General features: G+C 44.9%; 2 protein-coding genes across 2 annotated transcripts in view; one reads left to right on the top strand and one right to left on the bottom strand.

Moving 5' to 3' along the window:
• Positions 1-8,077, bottom strand: part of T265_04568 (hypothetical protein) — a gene marked incomplete at both ends in the record, with an annotated part of 10,623 nt that extends 2,546 nt beyond the window's left edge. The window contains 3 exons of the mRNA XM_009169343.1: positions 2,607-2,753; positions 6,516-6,609; positions 7,848-8,077. Coding sequence (XP_009167607.1) covers positions 2,607-2,753; positions 6,516-6,609; positions 7,848-8,077 — 471 coding nt within the window. The remainder of the gene's footprint in view (positions 1-2,606; positions 2,754-6,515; positions 6,610-7,847) is intronic.
• T265_04571 (hypothetical protein) overlaps positions 1-13,235 on the top strand; it is a gene marked incomplete at both ends in the record, with an annotated part of 74,261 nt that extends 61,026 nt beyond the window's left edge. Inside the window, 8 exons of the mRNA XM_009169346.1 lie at positions 594-749; positions 1,210-1,430; positions 5,293-5,676; positions 7,344-7,709; positions 7,818-8,033; positions 8,404-8,542; positions 10,272-10,819; positions 12,431-13,235. The remainder of the gene's footprint in view (positions 1-593; positions 750-1,209; positions 1,431-5,292; positions 5,677-7,343; positions 7,710-7,817; positions 8,034-8,403; positions 8,543-10,271; positions 10,820-12,430) is intronic.
• Between the last annotated feature and the right edge of the window lie 160 nt (positions 13,236-13,395).

The following is a 13,395-nucleotide window of genomic DNA, read 5'->3' as shown; positions in this document are numbered from 1 at the left end:
GGGTGAGTATATATATATATATATATATATATATATATAACATAAACAGTAATCCGGGTAGCATTATACGGTCTGACGAAGGTGGCTTCCTTCTCTATCTATAAGAAACATATCACCTTCATACCGGCGTTCCGAAAGTATTATGCACTGATGATGTTTCATCCAATGGTAAGGATTTGTAAACTATCTGTCGGACTCGACAAACAGACCAACAGCTATCACAGAATTCATCTGTAGGCCCTAAAGAGGAAGCGAAGCATCGGTGTTGAACACTGATGTCGTGCTGTCCATGATGATGGTGAAAGAGAAATTTGCATATACGTCTATGAAACTCTAAAGAGGAAAGCATCGGTGTTGAACACTGATGTCGTGCTGTCCATGATGATGGTGAAAGAGAAATTTGCATATACGTCTATGAAACTGCAGCTGACCTGTATATCCATTATTTAGCTACTCACGACTTCCAATTCCATATTCACAACCGATTTCCGGTTATTACTATTTGACAATCCGTATTACTGACCTTAGTAGAGTTGCTAATCCACCCCCACCGTTTTCCAAATATTGCCCTATATGTTTTCTTCTGTGTCCAGACCGTACCGCCCCTCCTCCGAGTACATCTCATTCGCGGTGCATCGATCCGAGTACACTTCCACTCCCGATTGGACCTTCCACTGTTCGCAATAGCATTATTTCTCCCAACTTGGACCGTCTATCCTCACGTGGTGGCCCTCCTCAATTACCAGCTGGTGAGTGATCGAAGCGGTTGCGTGAATGTCCATTCATGAATGTAAACCATCCCCACTTTTACACAGTTTCGTGACCAATTCTTTGGTGATGTCCCCTTTATCTTGTTCTGACTCCGAACAGTCTTCACTGTGAACGCTGTCAGTTTTCTAACATCCTACTTTTCGGATATTTCCATACCGGCTTCTAAGCCTCAGTTCATTCCTGATTTTCAGACGTTTTTTCACTCTTATACACACTCTTTAATCCACTCTTTCCAACGAATGCACACACTTAGGAAGTCGCCGTTCAGCAAATTGTTCTAGACACTACGATCAGTCTTCATGCTAAGCATTCTCGAGTATGTATGGATTTCCTTTTCATGTAGATTCCGTTATCCCGTGCTTCAAGTTTGGAGCTCAATATTCGGATTATTCGTCTCTATCCGACGTCTCTATCCTCTATCTCCCACTCTTTTTACAGAAGAACACGCCCCTTCGTTGTCTGCAGAGCGAGCAGCATGGTTCGCCTTTCACGCCCAGACAGCTATTGCCGCAGCCGCGGCAGCAGCCGCCGCTGCTGCACGAACTGAAGCTGCCTCATCAACAGCGTTACAACCATTCGTTGCGCAACCCGCTTCCCCCGTTGTTCTTCCGCCGCTACCCCATTGCGCTTATTCTCCACTCTCCCCGAGTCCTCCGAAAGTAAGCTAGTTCACTGTATCCTCCTGTTCATTCAGTTAAGTCAAGCATTTGTAAAATATTCGCCAAGGCCAAGTGGGTTCCATCTACTGCAGTTCCTGTCTCCGTTTATCTCGTCGTCTACCAATCAGTTGGCTGGTCTGTCAGCGTGATGTTTGGGTTTGGTGTTGCTCAATCGTGTAGCAGTAGTTTACAGGTTGCTCATGTAAAACTTATACCGAATCATGCATCAGAAATATCCACCATATTTAAGGTCTGAATGTCTTGTTTGAATGTCTCATTTAAAATGTCTTATACCGTTTAAGTAAAGCCACATGGTCCGCTTACTGAATGCCTGAGAGAGTTCCCCGGAACATTTGAACTCACGAAGTTTCGAGCGACATATGAATAGGACTGGTGAGTGTGATCAACCCTCTTTCACACCACCGGACGTAATGACCGAAGCACGTCGTACATTTGTGCGAGCGTAAAGTGCCTTTATGAAGAATGAGAATTTAGAAGTGACAACTTTCGTCACCAGACACCTGAATAGTTTCCACCGGTCGAAGTAGAGCCTAGTGGATTTCAGGTCGTAAAAAACTACCATTGTTGGGCATTTAAAGGTATGGCACCATTCAAAAACCTGTTAAAACAAAGGTAGGTCAATGCTTAATTAGCCGGGTTGAAAAACAGCTCGATTGTTGCGAATTCATCTCCACGTAGTCGGTTAACCCGGTCGAGGTAATGGCAGAGGGTATTTTGGGTACTATCGTTATGAGATTGGTACCACGATGGTTTTCAACTGATCTTTTGTGCCCGTTTTGGGGATTGGAATTGTCGTTGCATTCACCCATTCTTTACTCTGTTTCCATTCTTAGTCGTTTTTAGCAGTGCTTTTGGACTGCTAGCCAGGGCTTCACCACCTTCATGAAGTACTGAGTGCAAATTATCTTGACAGGTTACCAGGACAACATCTCGCACTGGATTTAGGTTGATGATGGGGAGGGGGGCCGGTGTCAAAGTTCCATTCAAGTTCTCTGGGTCCCCTAAGGGTTGCGTTATCATTCAGCTGAATTGTTAGTAAAAGTTTTCAACCCGTTTCCGAAGGCGGTGATCCTGCGTATGGGTTACTGTTCCATGTTGGCAATGTTGTTGAATGTAGGTAGCTCAGGTGCGCTGCTTGGTTGTTCACCCACTCACCCCTGCACTGACGATGGTGATGAAACGTTGCGATCCAACTACCAAGCTCAGCGAACAGATCAACAACCAAACTGTTCCAGGTTTTTCGTAAGCCGTTTCGCCGACAACAAGCTCCCAGTTCCAGCTGAAATAGAGCGCGGCGGCTTCCTGTAACAAGCGGAGAGTCTGTTCGTCTCCCGAGCTTTTGAGATCCACTAGTACCCTGTCATCCTTTATACTCTTGATTATCCTATATTTGATTGACCTGTGTCACCTTGGTCGCTTGTTGCTGGTCTAGTTTTTTTTGACATCAATAAGTTTCTAATGTTGATGCCATCCATAGTTCATTGGACTGTATCAGAATACTTACCTCAGGATCCACGACTTTCTATTTCTAGATGAGCTACACACATTTCCAATACCTTTGTCAAATGCAAAGAGAACTAGCAACGAACACGTGCATGACCTGATTCTAAAGGAATATTTCAAAGCGAGTGGCAATGAGATACTAATCCAGTTCATCTATAACGGATAACGATGTGGCAACTTCGCGAGTGGGGCTTATGCTTATACGGAGGACGTCACGTAAACGCGTGAATTGTGTTGTTTCGGACGTTGGTGTTCTAAGACGCTCCAAGATCGGCAAGCAGCTGCGCCAGGTGTCAACCGTCGTCCCTTCGCACCGTGCTCTAGCAACGACCACTCAGCTAGGCTTCAGCGGCAATAGGCTTACATGCTTTCGAATTTGTCTCCGGTAACCACGGCAAATAACTCAGTATAAACGCCTGTAGAATTTTACTAACCGTCTTGCTGGTGCGATCAAATGTAGGGTTAAAGAGCAACGGTCATCTTTTCGGTTCCAAAATTATTTCATGAACGTTTCTAGGTGAGCGGCACAGAAGCGACCATTACCGACTATGCAGTTATGCACTTCCGTCCAGATATGGCATGGCCAGCCGTATTATAGAGCCAGAAGCGAGCGGAAATTGGCGGAACGTTCTGACAACTAAGCTTGGATTTCTGTTATGGGTCAGCAGCACACATTGGAAATTCAGTCCGGCATCAGAGCGGAAACTGCCTGTTTAGAGTGCGAACAATAAAAGCAGCTATATGAACTCAGTATCAGGCTTTGTGGACTGATTTCGAGCTGTCTAAGCCCGTGTTTCGTGCGCGATGCCTAAATTTTCGATCCGGTTGGCCGGCAGGGTGCTCAAGCATTTCGACGACCCAAACTCGCACCCAACACGGACACCCGATAATCTGCACACGTGTGGCTCCAAAAGCAAAAAAACGTAAAAGGAACTCTTTTGAAAACTTGACTAATGACGGGGCTTTCACCCATTATGGATGGTTGTGCGATGAGCGATGCGGAAAACAAATATGTGGAGGAGAAATAAAGTGCCAGCAGTTGCCTGTTTCTGGTTATCTACCCTAGTGTGTGCAACAGATAAGACGACACTTCGAGTAGGCCGATATAACTTGAAATTATGGCCCCACGCCTGCTAGCATGTTTTTTTTATTATAAAGATTGAGGCTCTCAACCAAATTCTGTCCACAAGTTGCAAGATTTTTCATCCTTCGGCCTGGAAGGCCAGGAGACTGTTTCAGTTTGAATACCAATCCTAGACCGACCGGGTGTGAGACTGCGAGTCTCACATTTGAGACCATCCGATGTGGTTCAGTGAGCCACGAAGGCGGGGTAGTTCAGTATCTTCGTGACGGCTCTAAAACTGTCAGGTATAAGTAGGACAGCTAGCCTTCGTCAACACGAATTTTCGGTTTACAGAGCGACGATATAGAATACGAAACTCTGTGCGTTTTGTTCACAACCGGGTACTATATACGGCCGTTACATTCTTATTTGACCAGACATCAATAACTTCATCCTTTGATGCACAAGCTACCACGCCAAAAGAACATACTGGCCGGTAAACAATTCAAGTTAAGAATTATTCTTTTCCTTCTGAGCTATTTCCAGCCGCTCGTGGCCAAACGGCTAAGTGTTCACACTACTAGGCAGGAGTTTGAGGTTTCGAAACTCCCTGGTTTTTTTTAGCTGCGCACTGCTGATGATTCCCAATAAGGATAAAGTGGCTTCGTGTGTGAGTGTGATCTGTTTGATCATCAAAAATCCTGGTGTATCAATGTCAGCGAAAATCCACTGTCTTTTGACCCGATCCCAAGCGTGTTGGAGGTCGTGTAGGACGGCAACCACCAAACAAGTCAATCGCGATTAAAAGTGTTGAGCGTGAAACCGAAGCGCCCGCGTAGGTTGAGAAAAAATCAGCCGCCACAGCCCACTTTGCCGTTTCGCTACGGGAATCATAACCTCATTGAGGACGATTGGTATACGCTCAATTCATGAGAAATGCTTGCGATTAGGGTGATTGCTTCAGCTAACCGATTTGAATGAATGTCTCTTTGTAACGAGTCCGGACAACAACAGAAAACCGTTATTGTAGGACAAGGGTTCAAAGAACTTCCTTTATTTGACCAGTTTCGTTTCTGGGGGTCCACCGGTAATGAGTTGCGGTAGGAATATGCGGTTAAGGCGATCCAGTATTTCCTTTTGTACTTGCATATTTCATTCCAGCCGTGCTTCAAGCTACATCTGCTTCACTTTCTCAAACTTGCTTAAGTCAAATGTTGAGATTTTGTTCTAGCCTATAATGTGTTCTCCCTCGCATCTTTCGTTTTCATTATTTAGACCGATATCACGGGAGCCTCGGGTAAAACGTCTCCCATCTCCTCAAACTGGCGATCCCAGACCGATTGCGGTTCGGCTAAAATTCCTGACGAACCCAGCGCTCAGATAGCCACATTCATATCGAATGCACAACGCCGATATTGTGAAGAGGTGGAAATCTATGCTAAAAGGGACCGTTCTGATTCCATGCGTACCCTAACTAGTAGCGAAGCTTCTCGGTTTGTGGGTGCACTGAAAAGTGCTCGCCAATTGCAACATCAACAACCGCAACATGCAGCTCCATTGGATCCGGTGATTAGTCCTACTAAAACAGAATCAGGAACATCTAGTTCGGTCCTCAAAAGACCTCGGTCGTCAGAAACAATAGAGGATTTATCGACAACTGTACGTTATTACATTATTTTCACTTTCACATTATCGTTGTAAATGACCTCGAATTAGTTGTATACCGCTGTTGCATGCATATGCTTCATACCCTTTTATTTCATTCCCCATTAAGGCCACGAAGAGTTTTGGCGATATCTAACCAGTGCACTCTTTTTGATTTACTCTTCAATATTCACAACGATTCCCGTTTTACCTATCCGTTATTTGAAGTTATAGCTTTTCCAGTTTCCTCACATTCTGTTCTCAGTGGCTACGCTACTAGGTTTGTAACACAACTGGAGCTGAACCGTGAGTTCGAGTCCTACGCGTTCCGTGTAGTGAGCTAGACAGTCGGAGGTACCATCAGGTTCTCCGAAGTTACTGTCCAACAGAACGATGTGCTCAGTGTTTTTTTTTGAGTCCGCTACCAACATTTGGTGTCTTGTATGATCGTTCCAGTCAACTGCCTTAGCGCGAAACGTCTCATCTCTAGTTTTCATGCATCAGTGCAGCAAATCACCACAATTCGTAGAGCTCATCGTTGACGTGAAAGTTGAAGCCTAATATGGATGCCCTTGTAGTGAACCACGACAAGCTCTGGTTGGGCTGCATTCCAGCAAATCTTTGCGGTTTCGACATAACCTGACTTGTCGACGTCCAGTGTCCCCGGGTACGATGATTCATCAGGTTCTAAAGTTACTCGATCGGTCCATTGAAAAACACTTGGCACTTGACCGACACTGATCAGAGATTAGGCGGCTTTCAGGGTCACCGCTTGCACACTCGTCACTGTAGCCAGCTTAAAGCACAGGTCAGTGGTCTTAATGGATTAGAACTGCGAACCCCTTTTCACTCACATATTGGTAACTGGGACTGTTATGGGTCGTGTCTCCAACGCTTCCAAGTTTCTTTCTAGAGTGGACCTCTGGTCTTTCAGCGGTCGAGTGTGGCCTGAAAAGCAACACGGAACAAGAGATTGTACGTCACCACCTCCAGATTTCACAGCAGCACTTTCGCCCAGTTTAATTGCGCTGGTTATACTTGTCGTTGTTGATTTTGAATGCGAGTGTAGTCGATTCTCCAAGACAGTCAAGGAACCGCTGACTCAACACCCGCTTTCGTTTCCCTTCCACGAGAAAGCAGTATTATATCAGTTGGCAAAGCTGGTGCTTGAAATTATTTGGATATTGTTCCCTCCGCCATACGTCTCCGTTTCGCTACCTGGCTCGATTCGTGCATGTTGTAATCGGACTTATACAGGAATAATTATCTCAATGAATTTACCACAAATCTCTTCGCATGATATCATTTCAGGAGCCCAGGTCTGTGCTTGGTTTTTATTTATTGCGGTCCACTCAGATGTTATGAGCTACAAAGTTAGTTCGGACCAAGTCACTTTTTTGTTTTTTAACATGTATCTTGCATGTATCTGATAGTGAGGGTGGATGTCGAACTACTTTCTAGAACAAGATGGGAACGTCATGGAATCTAATCCCGAACTTTGATGTGTAGAGCTCGTGTATCCGCGCAGGTGCATACTTAGTAGTTCAGCATGACGCAATCGCCCATTGCTGATCGACTTCTTATTGATGCATAAATGGTTTCAATGACGCTATTATTATGTTCATTTATCCGTCATATCTCTTAATTCGGGGACCTTGTGATCTTCCCGGTTTTCCCCTTAGAAACGCGCTCACCTTTTACCCAGTGCACAATGCTTTGGACCCCCTTCTCCTGAAAAACCAGTATCAAAATTGCATGAACGAAGCCCGCCAACTCAAAGACCACGAATATTTATTTGTGATGAACTTCCTGATGACAGTAGTGTGGATTCTCTGTTTCCAACAAGCGCACACGTTTTCAGACGTCGAGGTTATACGGAATCCCAAATTAATCGACGCCGGTCTCTTCCCGAGGTGTCTCAAGTCGAACCTATCCCGGGAGACTCGAATCAGCAACCAATCGTTTCCACTCAGAAGGACTTGGCAGCTCCTAAGCCCTTGAATCCTGTAACATACATCGACGCACTTATACACAGTCATCTGAATCGCGTACGTACCCGTCTTTTGCTTTCCTCATCTGTAATTTGCAGTTTTTGCCCCTTCCCTCCAACATACACACTCGATATTGTGACGTTTCATATTCCATTTGTTTTATAGTCGTCTACCAGGAATGCGGATGACACTAACGGCTCCGTTGCTTCCAATCGCAATATCCCCAAACTGACTTCATCAGGATTCGGAACCACAAGTAGTGGCGCAGCAGACTTGTCCAATGGGACAGTACCATCCACTGGTGGGGATACCGTGCAACAAAAGTTACCTGGTTTCTCGCGCTCTGGTAGCACGAATACACTAGAAGAACAAATCAATAAGGTGTGTCCGGAATCTCGTCGTAATACGATCAAATAGACAGCCATAGTTTTCCATTTTGGACCATACGTCTTGCATTTTTGATGCTTTCGTGATCTTGATCCGCCAACTCTTTTTGTTAGCGACTTCCTAATTACCAACTTCCCTATGTTCCAACTTTGCACGAGTTCACAAGGTGTTTGAACTATCTCCGTGCAGGACTCAACATATACTTTACTGCTGTGCAGCACAGGCTCGCGGCAAATATATTTGGAGGTGTTTGTCTGTCTGTAGTGTTCAAGAGTCATTTTTTAATTGTTCTAGCCAATACATTGATGCTGAGGCTGTTATTAGTGAAGATAACCTTCCACCTCTAATTTTCCTCACCTTCAAGGCTATCACTGAGGAAATACGTGCTCAAATCCATCCCAATAATCTTGCTTCTGTTGTCTCGAGCTCCCCCGCGGTACCCGGAATATCCACCTCTATTTCGTTCCCAATGAGCTCAATCAACCCAATAACAACAGTAGCAGGTGAGAAGTAGTTTCGCTTTCGTACTTTTTTGCGACTAGTTACTGTGATGGTTAAATCGACACCATGAATATCATGAATCTCAGTTGTCCAAGGAAAGTCAGAGATGGAGACAGCGCATTGGCCAACGCTGCCATGATTCCTCATACGGTTTTCCGATTGTGCCTCACTAATGTGCTTAAATGACATTTATTTTGAGCGATTTTTAGGCGAAGATGGCTGAGACAGATTTACATAGGGTTCCATCAACTCATTGAAGTGACTAGAGCCAATCATTGGGTACTGCCGCTTTAATTTGGTGTAGTTAACTTTTAGTAGAATATCCCATCTGCAGTTCTCAATCTGAATAAGATTTCCCTCTAGAGTATGATTTCACTGTTGCAATAATGTGGTGTACAGGTCGCTGGTTCATAGACTCAAGTTTCCGCAATTATTGTGGATGTTTGAGGCACGCAGTACTCATATTGTGGTAGTCATTATTCTCTCATCGGTCGTTTCTGCCCCAGTGTATCCGTTCTGTTTGTCATAGTCCACTGATATATGGGCGCTAATGCAGTAATTCCTCGCTCTGAGCAACCCTTCAATGTGAGTGATTTTGACGAATTCTCCGTGCAGGCGAAGTCCTTCGGTAATCTAACAGAAAACCAGTGCTCATGCGGACCGACGCTCAGTCGGAAACAAAGCAACCACCTTACGTACAACGGACCCCCAGCTCGTTTTGCTTTCTAAGTAAATCTAAGTGGACTGAGTTTCTGTCGTCCAAAGCGAAAGCCAATGCAAAACCACTGATGCTAAGCTTGAAGCTAGAATCCATACACATTATTTGCCATAACAATAAAGTGAAGCTACTATCATCAGAGACAGCGTTGACACCGACACTTCACTGCCAAATAGGCGCAGCGTTTAAACGTATTTACAGCCTTAAAGTTAAAAGAAGAACAGAATAGCTGAGGGGGAATCTGGTGCTAGTCTGTCACAAGCATCAGGAGGTGCCTACACTTCCCAGCGCTCAATCAGACAATCTGGGGTGTGGATCAATCTCATTTGTATCCTCGTTCTGGACTGGACCTTTTGAGCCAGGTAGCGCCTAAAACGGAGGAATGGCTTTGGGTTGTGTGCTAGAAACGACACGTTGCTCAGGAAAGTTTTGGTACCACTTCATCAAGTTTTCTTTTCGGTGTCCAGCGCCTTTGAGCAGTTTCAAGCCGTTTCTACATTTGTCTCTGTAATGTTCTGAGGATGAGGATATTTGTTGGTAGGTTTCATGACTGACAATCTAGGAGCCGCGTTCCTAGGAATCTGATTTTCATCCGTTTGAAGATCAATGTTGTATGTTAAGACTTGAAAACTGCTGATACTTCGTAAGGTCGCAGTGACACGTATGCCATGGCAGTAATTACCAGACCGCTTCCTTTAAAAAGCATTGAACTCGCTACCTAGGCGTCTCAGTTGCATCTGCTGTTGTGTTCTGGACTTTCTCCTCTTGTTGAGAAAAACTTTCTGTCCCACGAAACGGTTCAATCCCTAGGTTACCCTGAGTGGACTTAATCAACAACGTCCCAGTGACATTTCTGTAAAAGCTAACGGCGACTTCGGCTCACCATGCAGGTAATTTGTGCTTCACTTCTCTTTTCTATGTTGACATTTGGACTTTTAGTTAGGTTATTCTTTCCAGATATGGACCTGTTCTCAAATGTCATGACTCTGGCTTTTTCACAACTTTTTTTGTAGAAACCGTTTCCTCAGTGCCACCTATCGTTCCGTTGAAGAAACGCGATCGTGGTTGTTCTCTGTCTTCTGTAGCCCATTCTACCAAGTTATCTGCTTCTCTGGAGCCGTTGGACATACCGAGACGACATTCTAATCCCACAGGTTTGTCGTATGGAACCAGTGAGCGTGATAACACGCTGGTCATACACTCAGTCGACCCTAATGATAGTAATTGTAATAAACCGACAAACGATACAGTTGCAGCGAAATGGCTGACAATCAGTCGACAGAATGGTACGAGGCTTTCCTTGGACCTTCAGCACATCACAGCAAAACCGAACGCGATCGATCTAAAAGTTGACGTTACACCTCCCAAGTTTTGTCTTCCAGAAACTTCGCCTAACTCAGCTACTGCATCAACTTCACCAGTTTGTCCAAAAAATTCCACCGTGATGCGTTGCATGACGCCTCAGAAATCTACCGCGGGGAGTTGTGACGACCGGCCACCCTCGCCTTGTTCCTCTGTCGGTGATCTGGATTCTCCGGGAAGTTTGCATATCGATTTGGCTGTAGGTTTTGTTTTTGTCATTTCAATTCTGATTTTATGCAGATCTGTTGAAGTAAACAATTATGTGACTGACTAGACGCTTGTACTTAGCCTACTCTTCGTGTCATTTGTGATAGTTCCGTTTTTCGTTGACTGGCCCTTCATTCGTACCTACTTCTGCCCCGTCTAAATTTTGCTATCTTGAAGCCTATATGGCTTTGGTCGTTCGCGTTCCTCGTGTCCATACTTATCGTCCACCTCGACGAGTTCCAGATATCAAATGACTCATTGCTTGTATCGACCGGTCCACAGACGTCAATTCCCATTAAAAATGTTCCGAAAATCGTGATGGAAGGGCAGCCGCCTCCCTCTCACAATCGATGATTCCAAGATGAAACTTACGAAGTAATGGCGGAGATTCGTTGCAGACCTTAGAAAAATGACATATTAAAACAATCAAACGTAAAAGATGTTTTCTTAACGGAACCCATCGCTCATAAGGTTACTGAAAACCCTTCGACGACGCACGATTGGTTTCACCCTTCTCGATGCTTCTCGGTTAAGAACGGTCTTTTTTCGTACTTGAACACCATAATTCTACGCAGTTGATGAACTAGACTCGTTTGCAAACTAAGCTGGCGTTAACGGGAGGCTCAAATGAATGCCAGCCAAAATACCTTTTACGTTGGTTTCCAAATAAGTAGCCAAATATACGCTAATCTTGATTTGATCTTAGTGGCGTTTCGTACCCCGATTGCGTATAGTTCCACCGGTTTGGGCGGTTTATGTGTCCAGTGACTGCCTGAGCTTGAATAGGCGTCTTTCAAGTTTAAACGCTGTAAGTTAAGGGGGTGGTTGTAGTTGTGTAAAATTAGCTGGTGGCCGTCACACTTGCGAGCTCGAGATGTCCAACTAAATTCAATGAGTTTGTTCAGGTTGCTCTTCCAATTCTACATATATTAGTATTGTTCCGGGCTTTCATGCACACTTCCCACTAGTAGTTTACTAACATTTTATCATGTCATCATATTTGCATTGCTGTGCTCCAAGGTTACAGGAGATTGGAATGGTTTGAATTCATACCGCCTGAAAATCCAGACAAGAATGATATCGATTATCTGACTGGGTTTTCGATATCCAACAACAACAACGCCTTTCTCTCAGGCAATGTCTTCAATTGTGACTGCAACGACCAATTGCTATTTCGGGTATAACCAGAGCTCCGTCTGAGTGTCTCGATCAAGGTCTTCTGCGTGTTGCACTTCTCTGTTTCGCTCTGTCACCACTCCGTGTACTATTAGCATGCCTATCATAAAAACATTTGTATTTCTTCGACCGATACAATGGTTTTCATGGTAGACCATCGTTAACCGCTATTTCTAAAGATTTCAGATCGGTCTGGCAGTCGTTGACGTGAGATACTTTACTCACTAGAAACCACGCCGAGTCGCTGAAAAATTTCGATGAGTTTTCCGCAAAGGGAAGACACAGATTTATCTTTTACTGAGTGCAGTTTTCTTTCATCCCCCTCTGCCTCACCCAACACTTAGGTGCGTTTTTCCTCCATAAGGCAGAAAAAGATCAGTAAAAACTTTTCCCCACTGATCACCCATTTTCAAACAACTGCTTTTAGGCTTCGGACTTCCAACCTCCTATTATGAAGGACTTGGATTCGAACGCTCGTCAGCTCCCACACAAACGGTCTCCAGTTCCTTCAGAAACTAACAACAGTCCTTGTAAGGACTCCGCTTCTGGAAGGACAAGCACTACGCACTTGGAAGGAAACAAACCCATACCGGAATACTTGGATCATCCCCCGGTGCATCCTGAACTAACTGCTTGATTCTGTGAAAGAAGCATCGTTGTTTCCCACCCGCTTTACTGCTGTAATCATTCGTCTTCGAAGCCAGTGTTGAACGCTGCATTTCTTTACCCCCTTGTTGACCTGGGGCAGACTCTTTAACCGCCCGTTGTCTTTTCCAGTTTAGTATTTTGGCCCTAGTTAGCTAGCTCTTCATATGGGGATGTCACGTCCCCTTCCACGATTCTGCCGAGATTTTGCGTCACAGGTCTTTCGCATCTTCTGCGATATGTGGTTTCGGCCGTCTACATAGCGTTCCTCACTGCTCTGTTGTATCCCATCCATCTAGTGTCGCAGTAGTGATGTATTCTTTCAACAGCTCTCCATTCTGTGCAGGTGATTCCCTTTCCTTCACATGCTGTATTAACCACATCCCTACCTTTTTACCCGTCTACTGCTGTCCTAATGTGTGTGCGCCTTCTTCCGGTCGAGTCCCTCATACTACCGTCACTACAACCGTCTATGCTTTGTATATTACTTATCTGTTTTTTCCTTCCCGTGCGGGTTCAAAAAGTGTCCTCCCTCTCACATTGTCTTGGATTGCTTCCGTTTCGGTTCATACATTCATCGATTCCTATGTGGTGGCGTAGTTCTAGTTCGCGCACTCCGTGTGTACTCTCTTTTCAAAGTGCTGCTATATGCGCGTGCTTCATAACCAGCATTATCTCCCACCCACTGACATTTCGTCGCATTGAGAGAGTGCGGTTTCATCACCGTTCGGAAACAACGCACCCTGA

This window comes from Opisthorchis viverrini (assembly GCF_000715545.1).
Source record: "Opisthorchis viverrini unplaced genomic scaffold opera_v5_77, whole genome shotgun sequence".
In the NCBI taxonomy this organism is placed as follows: Eukaryota; Metazoa; Platyhelminthes; class Trematoda; order Opisthorchiida; family Opisthorchiidae; genus Opisthorchis; species Opisthorchis viverrini.
The sequence above is the reverse complement of the archived record's forward strand: the minus strand, read 5'-3'. Positions and strand labels throughout refer to the sequence as shown.